Source organism: Microplitis demolitor, chromosome 5 (assembly GCF_026212275.2).
Source record: "Microplitis demolitor isolate Queensland-Clemson2020A chromosome 5, iyMicDemo2.1a, whole genome shotgun sequence".
NCBI classification, from domain to species: Eukaryota; Metazoa; Arthropoda; class Insecta; order Hymenoptera; family Braconidae; genus Microplitis; species Microplitis demolitor.
In genome coordinates this window covers 9,462,980-9,482,017 of record NC_068549.1, presented here as the reverse complement: position 1 = coordinate 9,482,017, position 19,038 = coordinate 9,462,980, and the positions used below count along the sequence as shown (strand labels likewise).

The following is a 19,038-nucleotide window of genomic DNA, read 5'->3' as shown; positions in this document are numbered from 1 at the left end:
GTTTTTTTTTTGTGTTATTGCTAATTGGTAAGCCTGAATTTTTTCAATTCAATTCTTTTTTTTTATTTGTTTTTATTTATATATATATTTTTTTTGTTATTAATCGAGATATTTTAAGAAAATTCTTTTATAAATATAAAAAATTACTAATATAATTAAAAAAAAAAAATTTTTTTAATTTATTCGTGCTTCCCGCCATTTTTTTGTTATTTATTATTTCATAATAAATGAGCATTATGAGTCGTGCACTTTTGAATTTTCCAAATTTTTAACAAAGACTTTTAGGATTGAAAATTACTTCAAAAATTACAATTTAACATCGTAAAAAAAAATAAATGAAAATGACACTTTAAAAACTATATTTATTCGTATATTTAATATTTCTATTTACTTTTTAATAAAAGAAATATTATAGTGCTGCCTCTGTTATAATACGATGGAAGCTATAAAAAGTACGATGTTACGTCGTAATTTTTAAATAGTAACTGTGTCCTCCGCAAGAGGCGCTCTCGTGTCTTATGACTGTTTATTCAAATCGTTTATATGGATCTTAAAAATAACCCAACGCCTAAGCCCTTCGGTGGCCGAGTGGTCTAAGGCGTCGGTCACTTCGCACTCAAGAGAACTCGGGTTGGAATCCAATTGCCGGTCGATTATTATTTTATTTTTTTATTTAAGATTCCTCTTCAAATTTTATGATGTTCACATTGTACTTTATATTAAAGAGCTTAAGGCTTTTGTATTATTTGTCTGAAGTATTATTTTTTAAATGAAATTTCCAATGCTACATCGTAAAAATTACGATGTTAAGAGTCTAGTCCACCACTACAATAATCAATAGAACAAATTACGATGTTAGCATTGTAAATTTAACTAGAATTTTTTTTCAGTGTACTTACGATCAACTAGGTTAAAACGGTTACTAATACTATTCTAATTTATTACAATAAACTACTCAAACAATTTTTTATCCACTGCTAAAAAAGTTGGAAAAAAAAAATAATAATAATTCTTCTAATAAAAATAAAATCAAATATAATAAGAAAAGATAGAAAAAAAAATAATAATAATAATAAAACAAACAGTTTCATTCTCGCCGTTACATGTTGAAAAATAATTTGAAATTGGAGTATAAAAAAAGTTTTAAAGGGGGTCGATAGATGCTGCCCCAATATGCTAGATAATAATAATAATGATAATAAAAAACAAATATGGCCGCTATTTTTTTCGTGAATTGTTAGTTTTTGATTTATATTAATTTTAATGAGACCAAAAAGTTTTGAATAGTGATTTTCATAAGGGTTCTTCTGTTTAAGAATTCAAGTGTAATAAAAAAAAAAAAATATCAATCGGTTGTGTATTTTATTAGTTAATGAGTTTACCAACATCCGTACATACTGGCGGACATCACAGGATTTGTTTATATTTTTTTTTTTTTTTTTTCAATCATTATTTTTAAAAAAAGAGACTTGAAATTGTATTTGTTTTATACGTTAATAAATTATCTTTCAAATGGTATCAATTTAAATCTTGTTGAGTATATTTGAACGAGTGTAAAATGTTTTCTACGTGAGTGAATCAGCTCGGATCGAGAAAGCGTTAGTAGAACACATCTCATTGCTTCGCAAATGAGTTGTGCAATCTTAGTTTTGATAACTTAATTATTATAATTATATCGACTAATTCATTTCCGCTGAGCTGAAATAGTTACTGACACTACTTTAATTCATTGAAGCTAACTACAAAATTATTATTGTCAGTACTGCCCAAGCTTCAGTTGCAATAACTTTTTTTTGAAGTTACATCAACTACTCAACATTACCTAAGCCGAAGTAGATACTGATACTATTTTAATTTGTTAACGCAAACTATGAAACGTAGTTTTTATTACTATTGCAACTTAAATTGCAAAGACTATTTTTTTATAATTGCCATAGCTAGGTTAAAACTGTTCGTAAAGGATAGTTGGTGTTGCTATTTTGCATTAGTTTTGAGCACTACCGTGTAGTATCAGCGACTACGAAAATTAGTTCACAGAACGAATATTTAATATCTGTGACGTCGTAGTTCAGACTACTATGCATTTTTCTCTCAGTGCGGCCACTTTTTGACACTTGAAGAATTAAAATGAAATAATTTGTAAAAGACGCAATGAGGCAATTATGTTTTAAAAAGTGTATAAAGATACTTTTATTACACTATTACAATGGAAATTTTGTTTTATACTTTTTCGTTATTTAAAAAAAAAAAATTTTTTGAAATAGCGTATTGACCACAAATGAGATTTTCACCCTAATCATTGCCAATTTTACTACGGCCGTAGTAATTTTTTTTATGGGTTTATTTCGATTTCTGCCAGTGGCTAACACGAACCGGCTTCACTGTGGCACTATAGCATTTCAAATGAGAATAATTTCTATAACTTTAAAAAATTTAATTTACAAATTAACATCAATCTGGGTTAAAATAGTATTTCAACTAAAGCACAAGACTGACACATTTGATGTATAGATTAGTATTTGTCTTAGTAACAAATAGTTCAAATGAATAATAATACATCATATATGCGAAAAAAATTTAAAAACTTTATATCGTGAAATAGTAATTGTAAATTCTCGTTTGGAATATTATTGTGGGAAGTGGCTAAATGTTCATTAAATGAAGTAAAATACTATTTACTTGTACATAATACTTGACATAATATAGTGTTCTTCATATCCATGTACATATATAATTTGACAATTTATACATATCGATTAAGGATAATTGAGTGATATATTGATTTCATTTTATAATTATATCTTAAGTGGATACTATAATAACCTAATAAAGTTTATATTTTCTTGTAATAACTATACAGTCGACTCTCTGAAAGGGTCCGCTTTCGTGGCTGTAGGGGAATATGTTTCCAAGAAATATAGTCCCCTCACTATCATACCATTATGCTCGATTTGGACGTAGATTTTATTTGCAGATTCGACTCTCTCTAAATGTCTGCCTTGAATCTGGCCGCTGTGAGAAACTATTCGTGTATAAAAACTGTATATATATATATATTCGGGTGATTAAAAAAATAACAAATTTTTTTTTTCTCGCAAACAAGTTCAAAAGTCTTACTTAGCTAAAAAAAAAACGCCTGTGAAAATTAAAGCTCTTAATATTAACATTAAGAGATTCCGCATTGCACTTTTCTATTTTCTATATGAATAACATGGAAAAAATTTTTTTTGCGTCTTCGGATTTTTATAAATAGCTAACGATGCGTCATAGGAATAATTGGCACGCATATTTTTGTAGGTAATTGAATGCTCTACAAAAAAAATTTCTTATCATTTTTCGATAAGTCTATTTGTTCGAAGTTATTTGAGGTTGAAGTCAAATTCATATTAAATTTTGAATCTTTTTGGATTTTTTCACCCAAATTTTGGTGAACAAAAAAAAACCATTTTTTTTGTCTAATTACTGTATATTCGATATATTTGCACATTTTGAGCCCTACGCATGACACTTGGGGCAAAATGGACCAGCCGAAAAATCGAAAAAATGAATCTTTCGAATTTTTTTCGTCTAATTGATAACAATTCAATTAAAAAAAAATTATCATTTTTCGAAGGGGGCCTCTCTGCCCCACAAAAAAAAATTTTTCTGCCTTCGTGACCATCAATAATGTGAAATGTAATTTTTCTTTATGTATTTTACATAAAGACAAATTTAATTTAATGAAATTTGATCAATTTTCAGAATTTTTTTTTCCATCTTTTTCAAAGGATACCCAATTTTGTCCGCTAGAAATATAAATTTTATTTTTTAACGGCAGCTAAAAATTTTGTTTATTTACCTTGAATACCATTAAAAACAAAAAGATTTGGCGTATTTTAGTCATTAAAAACTTAGTGTTTCCATAGGTACCCCCTTTTGCCCCCCTCCCCTACATATATATATATATATATATATATATATATATATATATATATATATATATATATATATATATATATATATATATATATATATATATATATATATATATATATATATATATATATATATATATATATATATTAGGGTGGCCCAAAAAAACCTACTATTTTTTTTTCACCTTGAATGAAAATTTGTTGGCTTACGAAGTTTTAAGAAGTCTCTCCAAAAATTAGCCAGATAAAAAAATCTCATAGGTCGCTCATGAATTTTGAAAATATCAAAAATGATTGAAATTTGGATTTTGTATTTCTAAATTTTTTCTTTCTCGTGGCAGCAATAGTTTGTATTTGTAAAATCATGACTATGCTGAAAACTTCAGCCCAAAATTTTAATATTTAAACGGCGCTCAAGAATTTTGAATATTAACTGATAATATGTGTAACTAATACTTTGAATTAGTTTTGGTATTTTTTTATAACTCAATTATTGTCATTTCAGTAAAAGATAACTTTTGCAAAACCAAAAATATAGAGAACAGTCTTAATCAATAAAATTTGGTAAGTTTTGAATAAGCGAAAAAACCTACAAATTGAATTAAAAAATAAAAAAGTATGTAAAAGACTTATTATTTCTATATCTCGGGTTATATGTTCATTCATTGTGATCCAAATTGATGGTGAAGAAATTGAGAAGCTTTATTATTAATATTTACGGGTCGCTCGAAAACGTCCAAAAGACAGCACTTGGAAACATTCAAAATTCTTGAGCGAGGTTTAAATATTTGAATTTTGGGCTCAAATTTTCAGCGTAGTCATGATTTCACAACTATAAACTATTGCCGCTACGAAAAAGAAAAAAATTTGAAATAAAAAAATCGGATTTCGATCATTTTTGATATTTTCAAAATTCGTGAGCGACCTCATGGAAATTTTTTATCGAGCTGATTTTTGGAGAGCCTTCTTAAAACATCGTAAGCCAACAAATTTTCATGCGAAACCGAAAAAAAATGGTCGGTTTTGTTGGGCCACCCTAATGTATATACGGATGAAAGTACGATTATAGCGGACATATACAGAGGGTTTGAAAAATTAATGACTGTCCATTGGTGGGGGAGTGACTAAACTTTAAAATGAGGGGAAAGGACATTTTCAAAGTGGCCACATAGAGAGAGTCGACTGTCATATGAGTAGTTTATTTAATTTCATTTTTTATGATTGTTATATATATGCATATATTTTTACCTAAGGAGGAATGTACGATATTTTGACCTATGTGTGTTATTGCCTACCCGAGCCGAAGGCACGGGTGGTAAACAAGGATTGAGACGGTCTACCTCCCTTCGTGGTGTGTATACTATTTTTCTACAGATTTAATCTGCAATAAAAAATTTTAATTTTGGTATCTGTTTAAGAAAAGAATGGCGCATGCGCTAATTTTTATCATTTCTTTTCTCATATAAGAAAAGAACGACTTTCTTCCATCTAAACAATGCAGCTTGGCCAACTGTATCCAGATTTTTTTTGTTTGCGTTGCAAAACAGATCTTGTATTATAGTAAATTTTAAGGTTTATTGAATTTGTAAAATATTTTATATACTTATATATATTAAAATAAATTTATTAATTTTGAATAATTGTAAACAATGTAAAATATATACAAATGTTTTTTTTCGTACATTTAATTTTAATTATTACCAAGGTGGAATACTCTCTGGTGTCCATGATCGGCCTAGAAGACTTGAGACTCTTAATGTTGCTTCATTTACGTCAAAATTGGTATCTTCTATTAGAGATGTTTCCCATATGAAAAGTATTTGAAGGCGATTTTTGCAAATTTCAACGATTTCTATGAGACCAGAACATCTGAATTTAAATCAATAAATTTAAAATTAATATTACTAAATTAAAGTTAATAAATTTCAAATAATTTTATTGTAAATAAAGCAATGTGTATATCCGTGAAAAATGAATCATGCATGGCCATATATGAGAGTTCCATACATGGCCCTATGGGTAATTCCGTTCTAACTGTGATATTCAATGTCCTGTGTTGTTTGTTCTCACAGGCCATTAATTAATAATCAATTAATAAAATTTTTGAGTTAATTGGATAGTGATAAACATATTTCAACAATATATTTCTATCATATAACTTGCCACGCAGAGAAAACTTAGAATATATCACTTGAATGTCAGTACCGTGTCATGCCCATTTCTAGAATTTACCTATAAATTGTTAATTTCTTTTGTCGCAATAAATGATTTAAACTAATCACCTCATAAATTTTAATGTTAATGATCCAACTGAAAAAAATTGGCACACTTTCTGTTCATTGTATTAAGTTAACATTGAATTCCGGTTCAATAACTTTTGTCTTTAAATTTTAAAGAATTTTTGAATTTGAATTTGTGTGACTCGAACGCCATGTTCCTTAAGATTTATGAAACTTCTAATGAACTATCTTGAAAGTACAGCTTAGAGCATTAATGCCTGGTCACATTATTTCTCACTTGTAGTCATAGTCTAAGAGCCGGTGGGAGATCGACCTTCACCCATCGGATAACCAGATGAGACATATTTTTTATCAAATATAATTTATTAACAAACATGCCTATAATGGCTTGGCTATCAAAAAGTGTTCATGGCTATTTTTAATTAAATTAATTTTAATCAATTTTTTTTCATCACCTTCACACTTTTGATAACCGAATGAATTTCATTTCAACTGATAGTTTTTAATACACAGAATATGCCTTCGTAGGCTTGTCTATTTATTTCTGTGCATGGCTACCTGCCAAGCAGATGTAAACAGGTAAGTCAATATAGGAAACTGTAGTGTTCTGATAACCAATCGAAATTGGTATCATAAGTAAGATATTTTAATTACAAAACTAATTGTATAGGCTTGTCTGCAAAAAATCGTTCATGAAATATTATTGTCAGGCTATAAAATTTTAAAATTGGAGCTATTTGATAAGTGCGAGAGAGAAAGTAGAGCGGCCGAGGTCCGTGAAGTAGAACAAGACACAACATAGTAGCTGCACGCTACCTGACCGTTGAATGTGTCCGAGTGCGCATGCTCGTGTAGAGTCGAAAATAATTTATTAGTGACAAAACAACACGTGCTAAATAATATTTATTAAGATGTCAAAAACTAGTAAAAAGTGTCTTTTGTGTGAAACGAAAGAGGATAAATTGACTTTAAAGAAAATTCTTTTAAAATATGTCATTTAAAATTGGCTTTCTGTAACAAGCAACCTGCAGTCACTACGTGACTACCTAAATATCGCTACGAAATTTATAAAGTACACAGAAAAAAAAGATTCCTTGCCAGAAAATTAAAATATTAATTTAAATAAAGAAAATACGACCGTCTTTTTTTCCCGCGTAATTTTAATGTAATTCGAATGATATAGATAAATCGCTTTATCTCAATATTTGTCAATAAAAAAGAGTTTAAACTATGAAAAGACACAAATTCAAGTTAAGATCTTTTTAACGATATAAAATTTAATAACATTAACTAATTTTAGCATGTAAATATGGCGGGACCAAAATCTTCCTTATTCTCTTAATAATATAGATTATTCTCTATAATATATTTTCAATAATGAATATAAATTTTTTTATAATTTAAAAATTTTATAATTTAGCTGCAAAATGAAAAAAAATTTAGTTGAATTAATTTTTTTTTATTATTAATATATTTAATAATTTATTTTTCATTATTTTACAGCCGTAAGTATTTCTAATATAATTAAATTAGAGTTATAATAAATTAGAGTTTAAAATTACTGTCGACTGTGATAAATAAATCTCTGTCACTCACATGTATGCGAGCATGCGCACTCGGATACATTCAACGGTCAGGTAGCGTGCAGCTACTATGTTGTGTCTTGTTCTACTTCACGGACCTCGGCCGCTCTACTTTCTCTCTTAATTAATTAACATTAAAGATAACCTCTTCCACTGTTTATATTTATTTGTTTACCTAAAACTGTCAAATTCTTCCACTACTAGCCATCCTAATTAACAACATCACAAATATGCCAAGTTCACGTTTTACTTGCGCTCCAGTGTAACCAACATTATTTTTCAAACGCTTACCATACATTTCAATAGATTGACTACGAGTGAGAAATAATGTGACCAGGTATTAATGTTCCAAGCTGTACGTCACCTGAGTAATATTTACAAACACTGAGTTGATGAAAAAGGGCCAAGAGTTCGTGTCGTGTTAGAACTGAATTTTTAAAAAGGTATTTCATAAATTGTCTTGTCGATACCGTGATATTGATAAACTTCATTAACTATTAATTTTTTTTTTTTTAACAAAATATTAAATTCTTGTACTCAATACCAGTCTAAACTTTACAGTCAATGGATATTGTCAAATACATAACCAAATAATTACAGTTGTCATTTAAAATGAAACTGTCAGTACCGTGTCTGTCAGTACCATGTAAAATAATAATAAAAATAGTGTATAGTTATAATAATTAGTTGTAAAATTATTTTAATCATTAATTAAAATTTTTTCGAATACAGATGGCACCAACACTTTATGCTAGAAAGCTACCTGATACAAGTGACAATTAATTTATTCAATGTTTATTAATCTAATTAATTAATTTATTTTTTAGTAAATTCTATAAATTAAATTATAGTTGCTATAAATTATAAAGTTAATCGTTATTTATCACCATTAATGTGTTAAATGCTATAACAGAATTTATAAATGAATTCAATAATTTTCTCAAATAATTTCTACCGAATTTATTTTATATCAGTACCATGGAACGCAAAATTTGAAATTTGTTTCTCGTTCTTAAAACTTTCAAGTTGTCGTAAAATCCTCTCAGATTTTTATTTTTACAGTAAAATAGATGAATAATGTGCATAAAAAAATTGAAAAAGTTTAAGTTCAAAATCTTAAAAGTTTTAATAAAAAAAATCACAGTTAAAACGGAATCACCCATATATGATCATACATGACAATTCGGTGCAAATATTTTTTTTTAAGTGCATATAGAAAAAATCATAGTTCAACACACAAAAAAATTTTTCGCGCAAGAAAAAAAATTCTATGTTGATTACAGACCTAGCTCATTGAAAAATTCGATTTCCCATTTAAATAACACGGGAAAATGTTTTTTTTAAGCTTTGAATATTTTTAACTTGTTAACGAATCAATAGATCAAATAAACTAGTACAAATTGTTTTTGGAACTTGAACATTCTACAAAAAAGGTCTCTTATCATTTTTTGATAAATTCATCTGTTCAAAAGTTATTAGAATTCGAAATCAAGTTATCGCAAATTTCGAGATCTTTTTACTTTTCCGGTGAAACTATCAGACTTATCATAAAATTTTATAGGATCTTTATTGTTTGTAACAGGGTAATTTTAATGAATATAAAATAATAAATAAATTTGAATTTGAATTCCGTTCCCGCCAATGACCGGCCGATGACTTCGTAAGTTACGAGTAGTGTCGCGACTAGTCACCGGGTGTCGCATGGATCACTAAGGCCCGTCCGTTCGTCATTTCCTTAGTCTAAGAAAGTGGGAATAGGTTTCCGGAATAGTGAACGGGAGTGAAATGATATAATGGACTGCGGAACGAAAAATAGTCAGAGAGAGAGAGTTGTTGAGACGACGAGAATACCAGGCGGAAAACCATCGTCCAGGTTATAAATTGGAAAAATTTAATTTGGTAGACGAGAGAGAAGGCGGAAGAATAATTCGAGAGGCAACCCAGCCATCACGAGAAGAAATAAGACAGTAGCAACAAAACCTTCCTCAGCGTGTCGGAATTTCTCAAGGTAAAATTTATAATTGATTAAGGCCTCTAATTTAATTATTAGAAGGCCGAATTAATTATAAATAAATTACATAACATCTTTCTGCTGGTTACATAAATTAGATTGGTAACTCAAGGCCCGTCGGCTAGTGTAACCACGTGTCTCGAAATTTCCGTAAAATCTTTGTCGTGTGCTCGTCGTTATGTCGTAACTCTAAATTTATTTCATTCGAGGCCTCTCGGCTGGAATAAAATAAATTTTTCCGTATAAATTATTCGATAAATAAATTCAATTAAATTCAATAACTTAATAAAAATATTCAGGCCTGTCGGCCGCTCTAGACAATAATTGTCCGCATGTAAGATCGTAAATTAAGGCCTTGCGACGCCAATTCACCGGCCTAATGTTCTAGTCAATTTAAGACGTAATTCTAGTCGTAAAATTAGTCATAAAATATTTATAAAATAATGTTAAAATAATTCTAATTAAAATTATAAAATCAAAAGTAAGACGCTAGAAAATTGCGATAAAATTGTCTCGAGTAAAGCTTAAGAATGGATTATTTTGTCAGTAAATAAAGTTGAGTGTTGAAATACGTAGTGAGAAAATTATCAGAAAATCTCGAGTAAATTAATTATACAGATTTTGAAAGCAAAATTAAGGAAAATTGTCAGTGAAAATTAATTAATTAATAATTAAATCCAAACCAAAATTAATTAATTAATAAATATAAATGAATTAAATAAATCGTAGAAAAGAAATAAGAATTAAATAATTGTGAAAATTTTATACTAGAAATTTTATTAGTGAAATTTTTGTATTGAAAAGTCAAGTTTAATAATTGAGTAAAAGAAAGTGATGTCACAAAGTTAAATAAAGTAAAGTAGAGTCGGTAAATTTTAAGTAAAGAAAAACTGTGTCTGTGATTTAAGTCCGGTGGACATGTTAAGTTTATTTTAAATAATTATACATCCAGGGGATGGTTTTTAAACTAATGTTAAGGCTTACCGTCCAGGGGACGAGGTATATTTTAACGTGGCTGTGTGGGTGTGGAAATCCGTCCAGGGGACGAGGAAAATTTAGTTTGCCATAAGTAACCGTCCAGGGGACGAGGAAATTTAGTTTGTCATAAGGAAATTAGTTTGTCATAAGAAAATTAGTTTGTCATAAGTATATTAGTTTGCCATAAGAAATAAATATTGTCACAGGTTAAGGAAATAAAGCAAGGTGCTTAAATTTATTAAAATTTGGATTAACATTATTTCAGCCTACTCTACGATTCCTCTTCTCTCTCACAAAATATTACGAACGACCCTGAGTAACAAATTAATTTAAATTAATTAAAATAAAATCCTCCAACATCCGGTTCTGGAAGGCCGAGTCCATCTTCCAGTGGCGCCCTAATATTCGACTATAATACCAGGTGCGACCAGACTTGGCAAGATTAGTCTCTCTGTCATATGTTAACAATTTTATTCTCTACAAATTATTATAAGTAAATTTTTTTCATATTCTGCATTGTTTACTTGGTATTTTCATTTTTCATTGAAATGAAAATAACTAGAAAACAATGCCAAATTTGAAAAAACTTGACATAATAATTTATAAAGAATAAAATTTTCAACAAAAAAGACCCAACAACATTTGTTGCCGTCTTTAGTGTATGTTCCCTTTTTCCGACTTCTCATGTTCATGCGCAGACTGTTACCGGCTATTATTGTGTATGAAAGGTTATGTGGAGGTAAGTATTTACTTCTATAAATAAACATTTTTAAGAACTCTGCGATTAAGAAAATAATTTTTTTTTTTTTTGGTTTTCTTATAGCTACACATTTTAAGAATATAGTCTCCAAATTTGAAGTCTGTCAGAGCAAAACTCTCGTTGTTAACTAGTTGGTCTTCTTTAAAACTGTAGCTTCGATAGTTACGGGCGGTCGGAAAGGGAGTGCAGGTATACAGTTTATTCACTTGGTGACTGTTCTAACCTATAGTTCTGTTTTAAAAAAAATTTCGTGTAAGTTGAAAAAAATTTTTTTTTTAAATCATTTTTAGCATTTAAAACTTTAAACGCAATTTCCTCGAAACTACTTTTTCAAAATCCGTGAGCACTGTTTTTCAAAAACTACATTACCGATTTATTTCAAACTTGGTACACACTTTCTACGTATAAAATATTTCCCTTCTTTTTCGTAAAAAAAATTTTCGTAAAAAATAGCAGTTTTTGTTTTAAATGACCACAAAAAATTAAAAAAAAAATAATTAGAGAACGTTAGAGGGAGGATCTAATGCTTTGACTAAATTTCAGTGGTATTTTATTTTAAATAATTTTCAGCTGAGATACAGTGCTCACTGCAAATCGTCTATTTTAAAAAAACGTTCTGAGAAAAGCTCTGTCACCGGCTTGTTTGCAGATACTTTTGCATAAAAAAATTACTTAATGTTGTTGAATCTATACTTAATAATGTTTAAAAGGTTGCAATAAATCAGCTCAGTCCATACGCCTAAAAAAAATTCGTAAAAAAAGCATTTTCTTTCACGATTTAGCCTTTACCTCCCCCCTTAAAATATTTCTATCTACTGCCAAAGGCATTAACCTATGTTTACGTGATATTATTATTTATAAAAAAAAATAGTTGAGTTTTTTTTTAAGTTAAATAAAATTAAGTACTAGCAAAATTTAATTAAAAAATGAGTATGTTAAATTTGTTTAAATAACCTACTGTTTTAATCAGAGTTTGAAATTAATAAAAATAAAGTTGAAAGGTTTTTTTCATGTTTGAATTTTTTAAAATATTCCTGCCGGAAATAATACACCAATAGAAAACAGCCAGAGCGATCAGGCAACGTCGCACTCTCAAAAGCATTGCGGCGATTCCCTCATCACATGACCAAAGTCGTTAGCTTACGTTTGTTGATCAGTCTAGGGTTAAATGAGATATCGAATTTTCCAATGAGCTAGGTCTGTAATCGACATAGAAGCTTTTTTCTTGCGCGAAAAATTTTTTTTTGTGTTGAACTATGATTTTTTCCACATGCACTTAAAAAAAAAACTGTTGCTCCGAAATGACGCACCTTAATGGCCACATATGACCATACGTGGCCAAGTATAGCCATGTATGACCATACATAGCTTGATATGGTCATATATGACTTAACATGGCTAGGTATAGAAATTTTAAGGAATTTTAAGACGTACAGTCAGTATACTGCGTTTCATCTCACAATACATATATATAGATATACCATACTCTGTGACTTGAGAAGGATTAATTTAGCTCGAGACTGTACTTTCAAAAAACGTGACAAGCTTTTACGAGTGATTTAATGACATTTAGCTTACCGAAATAATCTTTTATGCATTAAATAACTAACTTAGTATAAATTAATTAATAATTAATTTCAATTTGAATAAAATAATAAGTTATTTAATTTAAAATATTTTTCAAAAAGTTTGGCAACGCAGCAAATTTTATCGCGGTTGCGCATGCGTCGACTGCTCTATTCGTGTTGGTGATGTGTACGTCTGAGTTATGTTTACAAATAATGCTATTCAAACAGAGTGTTACTTCATCGCTAAATTTTTGAATAATAAAAAGAAAATGAGCAATGGAAAAAAACGTTATTTTTAACTACGTAAATATTTGTGTTATGTTTTATAATAAATAATAAAAATTTTATAATACTTTTCTTTACCTATTTGACTTTTCCGCTAACCTATTTCATTGAATCTTTAACGTTCTCGCGTGACCCTCCATTTACAACGTTGCCGTCAACATAACCCACGTTTGCTATGGCTGACTATTTTTTAAAAATTTAGATTTTTTAAACTAAATTAATTTTTTAACTAAGTACCCTCAACTTGATTTTATTTTTTCAATAATTTTTGCAATTTTCTTTTATTACACAATGAGTTCTTCCGAGCTTTCTCATTATTTTTTCATCATGAAATTTATTGAAACAAGAGTAGGTGTGAGATCTGGTATATCATTACAATGTAACATTACCTATATTAAATCTCGTTTTAAAAATAAACTGTGAACCCTAGGTCTCTAAAATTTTAACACAACACGTATTAAATAGATTTTTATCGATCCTAAAAATCTTGAATTGATCTCATTATTTCGACTTAAGGAAATCCAAGTACCCTGCTAGTGTAAAGAATGTCTAAAAAAAATGATACGTAGAAATACTTTTGTTATGCATCTTAACTTAAATAATTATTAACATTTAATAATTATTTAATTGACTAAAAAAAATAGAGAACTCTGAATTACCGATATACACTTGACAACACCGCAAGAGTTCTCTAACCTTGACATTTATTTATTTGTAAACATGTCTCAGATAAACCGGCATAATTTGCGAGCGCAGTTTGGAAAATTCTCTACACGTTTTATTAAAACTACTAAAAAAAGAACATACGAGGCACTATATAATAAATCTAAAGTTCACGAACAAATTTTGACGGATTGGGGTCGAAGAATAGTTGAAATAAATACACTTGCCAAAGAATTGTGGTGTTTCAAATGTGACATTCCCTTATCTCTTAAAAATATTCAGAGTGAAAAACAGTTTGGTTTATCGAATATTTTTTGCATTAAATGTTTGAGTTGCTGTAAAATTCATGAAGTTCACACTAATAAACATCATACAGATCATACTCAACTGTATGATGTAAATTTTAAGCTAGTTATTGGTAAGTACAGTCGAGTCTCGTTATGAGTCCGCTCGTTATGAGTCCGTGAACCAGGATTTCCACGGAAGACCTTCCCCCTCCACAACGTGAAAAAAAAAATTAATTTCAGAGTCTCGATATGAGTCCGTATATTCATGAAAAGAAATTAAGAGTTTATTTATCATATTAGTCCTATTTACATATAAGAAACATAACACTCAAGTTAAACGGACTCATAACGAGATACTGGAAACAATCACGTACACACTCACACGCTTAAAAAGTAGGGGAAGTTCAACTCACGACTGTCGCCTGCGCTGACAGAGTGGGGGTACACAAATTCTTAGAATTATATTCCCCTACACCCCTTTATGCGGGTTCATAACGAGACTCGACTGTATGTCAATTGAACTTTGTACACAAAAATTTGTTTATTTTATTTATTATGATGTATAAAATACTCCTAATTGTTTTATTTTAATTTTAGCTTTGATTGATGCAGGCATTGGAGAAGCTCACATAAATACAATACTTTCAGCTTTAAATATTCCGCATGTGACTGGATCTTTGATTCAAAAGTATGTAAGATTAGTCACTCCAGCATTTAAAGTAGTCGCTAATGAAAGTTGTCTAAAATCAGTTCAATTAGAAAAAAAAATAACGATTGATATTGAATGTCTAAAAAATGAGTAAGTATACATTTATTACTCAATGCTATTGGCTGAATGATCGGATTTTTTTTAAAAATATTTACTCGTACAATTATTATTTTTAAATTTCATTTTGTTGCTTCAAAATATAGTAAATAGCAAACATTCAATCATAAAATTAGTTTTGTCAATGAACTATTTTTATTGTGAAAAACATAATCTAATATTATAAAATTTGTATTATTAATTAATAATTAATATTTAAATTGCGTACAAATGTATATTTTTTTACAAAGAAATATATTATTTTATTTACATAATCTTGTTAATTAAATTATATTCCTCACTCATCGATTAAATGATTTCCAACTTTGAATTGTAAGTATCTTTGTATTTTTAACTTACTTTAAAAAAAAATTATGTTTACTGTCTAACTAAAATGACTAAGATCTTCTAGCATTTAAAAAACCGCGGTGACTTATGCGCTGGGTCACTGCGCAAGCGGTGTTGCCAAGTCAAATACGAGAATTTAAAGAACGAAAGTTCCTTGTGATTTTTCATAAAAAATATAAAATATCTCCGTAAAACGTCCGGAAACCTACTTTTTTTATTGTTTTAATCGAAAGCTTATTAAATTTTCTATCAAATTCAATAAAAAAAAAATTTTTTTAAAATCGCTAATTGCATTAAATTCTTAACCAAATACACGGCTGGTGGAACCTCCATTTAACTACATGTAAAAATTACAATTTTCAAACTTCATTATTTCATAAAATATCCGGGAAACCTACTGTTTTTTAATTTTTTTATTGATTATTAGGCTATGTAGATTAAATTTACAAATTTTCAGGAAGTTTTAAAAACTTGACTACTTTGCGTGGATCTCCTTAACTCCCATACCTTCTTAACTACATTAACCCTATAATGTTCGGCCTTGAAACACCACCACAATTTTGATTTAAAAGCTGGAAGAGTAGGGAGTGCTTGGGCGATGAACGCCAGTACCGTAATTGGTATAACCAGCAAAGGGGGACAGAAAAGTTGTCATGTACATTATAAACAAGCTAGCTACGGCACTGGCGCGACACTTGCGCCGAACTAAATAACAGAAAGAGGGAACCTCACGGTTAGACTAACACAATCATAACTCACTTACACAAGTAAATACTGCGTTCTAATTGGCGCTATCTCCGTTTCGCTCACACTGAGATTAATCGCGCTTCCAGAACATTAAAGGATTAAAAAAAAGTATATATTTTTTTAAATTATTTTAGTGACGCAAAGATTATCAAATATGCGAGTAATTGCATTCCTAATCGATCTAGAAATTTTTAATTTAGAGAAAAAACACTAGACTTATTAATGACCGCACCCGCTTTAGTGGGATTTGAACCCGGGACCTTACGCACGGAAGACCGACGCTTTAACGACTAGGCTACACAACCGACAGTGAAAACTAAGTTTAGTTGAGCTATGTAAGATTGAAAGAATATGTGTGTAAGAAGCGTAAATTCGACCGAGGAACCTCCTCGAGGTACGCTTTGGGTAACGCTAATGCCGGCGGTAAAAAAAAATTGAGGAATTTTTTTTGATAATTATAAATCTTTGCGGATACATCAAAAAAAAAATTTATAAAAAAAAAAAATTTTCGAAAAAAAAAATTTTTTAGTTAAAAAAAAAAATTTAAAAAAAATTTTTTTTTTTCAATTTTTTTCGATAATCAATTTTTTCGATCAAAGAAATCAAGATTGTTGGTGAAAAAAACATATTGAAATCGGAAAAATTACCAAAAACCGAGAAACTACCAATTATGGATATTTTTGGCAAAATCGATAAATTTAAAGCTTTGGGGCACTAAGAAAGAAAAATCGCAGCACTTTGAAATTTTTAGGGCTTTTTAAGGACACTTTGAGGTTGAAAACAAAACGACGATATCCTTTGTTCATCCGTTATATTCAAAGTTATAGCAAGATTTCCGAATATCCTTAAATATGCGAATTTTGTCCTGTTTTTTAATAAACATTATCGATTCAAAAAAAATTTTTTTATCAAAAGCGACTAATCTTGTCTTATAGAGAATGTTTTCCAGTTTTTAAAACCTTACTTTCATTCTCTGTACGACCAATACGTCCGGAGTTATTGATTATCAAAGCCAAAATGGACTCTTTTGCTTTGATCAATGATAACTCGGCGCCAATTCGTCGTAGAAACTTTTTGAGGCCGCCAAATTGAAGGGCATAAAATTTACTAAAAGAGTCATATGGTCAGATTATCAAAAAAAATTTATTGAAGCCCATAGACTTGTTAAAAGACGAGTAAAAATTTTGAAATTTTTTTTTCGTCGGTTTGCTTAAGATTACTCCAGAACCATGGATGATAAAAAAATTTGAGGGCCAGATCTGAAAACTAGAAACTTGAGGCTACAATTTACTTTTTTTTTTTTTCTACGACCATTTTTCACCGAGTTACAGCATGTTGAAAATCACCCAAAAATTTCGAATTTTTTTTTGATCCCTTAATTTTTGGGACTAGTGTATAATAATATATGGTCATACATAAAGGTGACCATGAAAATTTTATACATCTCAAATTCTATATATGACCATATGTAACTATATATAGGTATATATAATAATATATGATCATACGTAAAAGTGACCATGAAAATTTCAAACATCCCGGGAAAAACGAATTATATATGGTCATATGTAGATCATATATGGGACATATATGACGATACATGGGAATATATAGTTTTCGATTGTTTCTATATATGAATTAGACTGTGCCAAATGAAATCGATATTTTTTTTTTCGGTCCCATACGAAAATTAGGTTGTGTCATTCAAATAAAAAATCGTGTGAAAATTTCAGCTCAATTTGTCCATTTTTCGGTTAGCGCTCGCGTAAATAAGAATTTTCCGAAAAAAAATTTGTTTGTCCCAACATAATGTTCTATAACTTATTAAATATAAATGATTAAAAAATGTCTAAGGTGCCATTTTGTAGGGAATGCAATTCTCTACAAAAGTAACTTTTGATCGAATAAAAAAAATCAACCACTTTTTTACTGCAGTCGTTTGAACCTAATTTTTTCTAAGAATTTTCATTTATATTTATTATAAAATGCTTATAAAACAATGTAACTATGTATGAAACCCATTGAATTAAATTTTTCTAGGAACGTTTATGATCTAAAAAAATAGTTTTCATACTTGAAGTAATAAAACTAACATTAAACTATTGTTATTAACGATTTTTCTAACAATATTTTTCTCTCGTTATGACATATTTCGCATTTAATCTTTCTATTAATTTCTATCTGCATTAGAATATCGCTCATAATTGTGATTTTGAGATTCTCATACCGTTTATCAAAAATTATTACTTTATTGATAAAAATATACATTGTTTATGATAATACAATACCCATTAAATTTCAATTAAAGGAAAAAGTGATCTTCGAGTGTGCAAAAAATTTTCTTTCAATTCTGTTACTAGTTTTCAAGAGCTAATGATTTGTTAGAAAAACCTATTGCAAAGATCAACTGTACCTGCTACAAGCTAATTAATTAATTAATTAATAAACAAATAAATTAATTAAATAATTCCTGCTATAAGTTGTTGCTGCTCATTGTAAGCAAATTCCAGATTGTTTGCAATAGGTTCTCCCGACAAATCATAAGCTCTTATCACGACTCGAATTTTTTCCTCATTTGCCTGAAGCACCATAAGCACCTTGTCAGGTTAATATAAGATTTGTCTTATTAGGGCAAACTTGACAAGTTCCTTGTCGGGACCTCATCAGGACATCTTTATTCAGAAAAAAGTTATCCAATCCCTTTTAATATTTTATTTACAGGCTAAAAATTAAACAAAGTACCAATGAATATTATATAAAAATCACGTCAATCATTGTAGCACGGATTTTTTACTTCTTCATGGGTTATTTTTCGACATCATAGTCAATATAATATCGATCCTTACAAG

The 19,038-nt window shown here is 29.0% G+C and overlaps 2 protein-coding genes across 2 annotated transcripts in view; one reads left to right on the top strand and one right to left on the bottom strand.

Moving 5' to 3' along the window:
• Positions 1-15,147, top strand: part of LOC103570947 (transmembrane protein 185A-like) — a 48,779-nt gene extending 33,632 nt beyond the window's left edge. The window contains exon 6 of the mRNA XM_053739671.1: positions 14,887-15,147. Within this exon, the coding sequence (XP_053595646.1) occupies positions 14,887-15,092 (206 nt within the window). The 3' untranslated portion in view covers positions 15,093-15,147. The remainder of the gene's footprint in view (positions 1-14,886) is intronic.
• The window catches only part of LOC103572920 (F-box/LRR-repeat protein 21-like), a 30,999-nt gene continuing 16,051 nt past the window's right edge, over positions 4,091-19,038 (bottom strand). Inside the window, exon 5 of the mRNA XM_053739672.1 lies at positions 4,091-5,783. Coding sequence (XP_053595647.1) covers positions 5,612-5,783 — 172 coding nt within the window. The 3' untranslated portion in view covers positions 4,091-5,611. The remainder of the gene's footprint in view (positions 5,784-19,038) is intronic.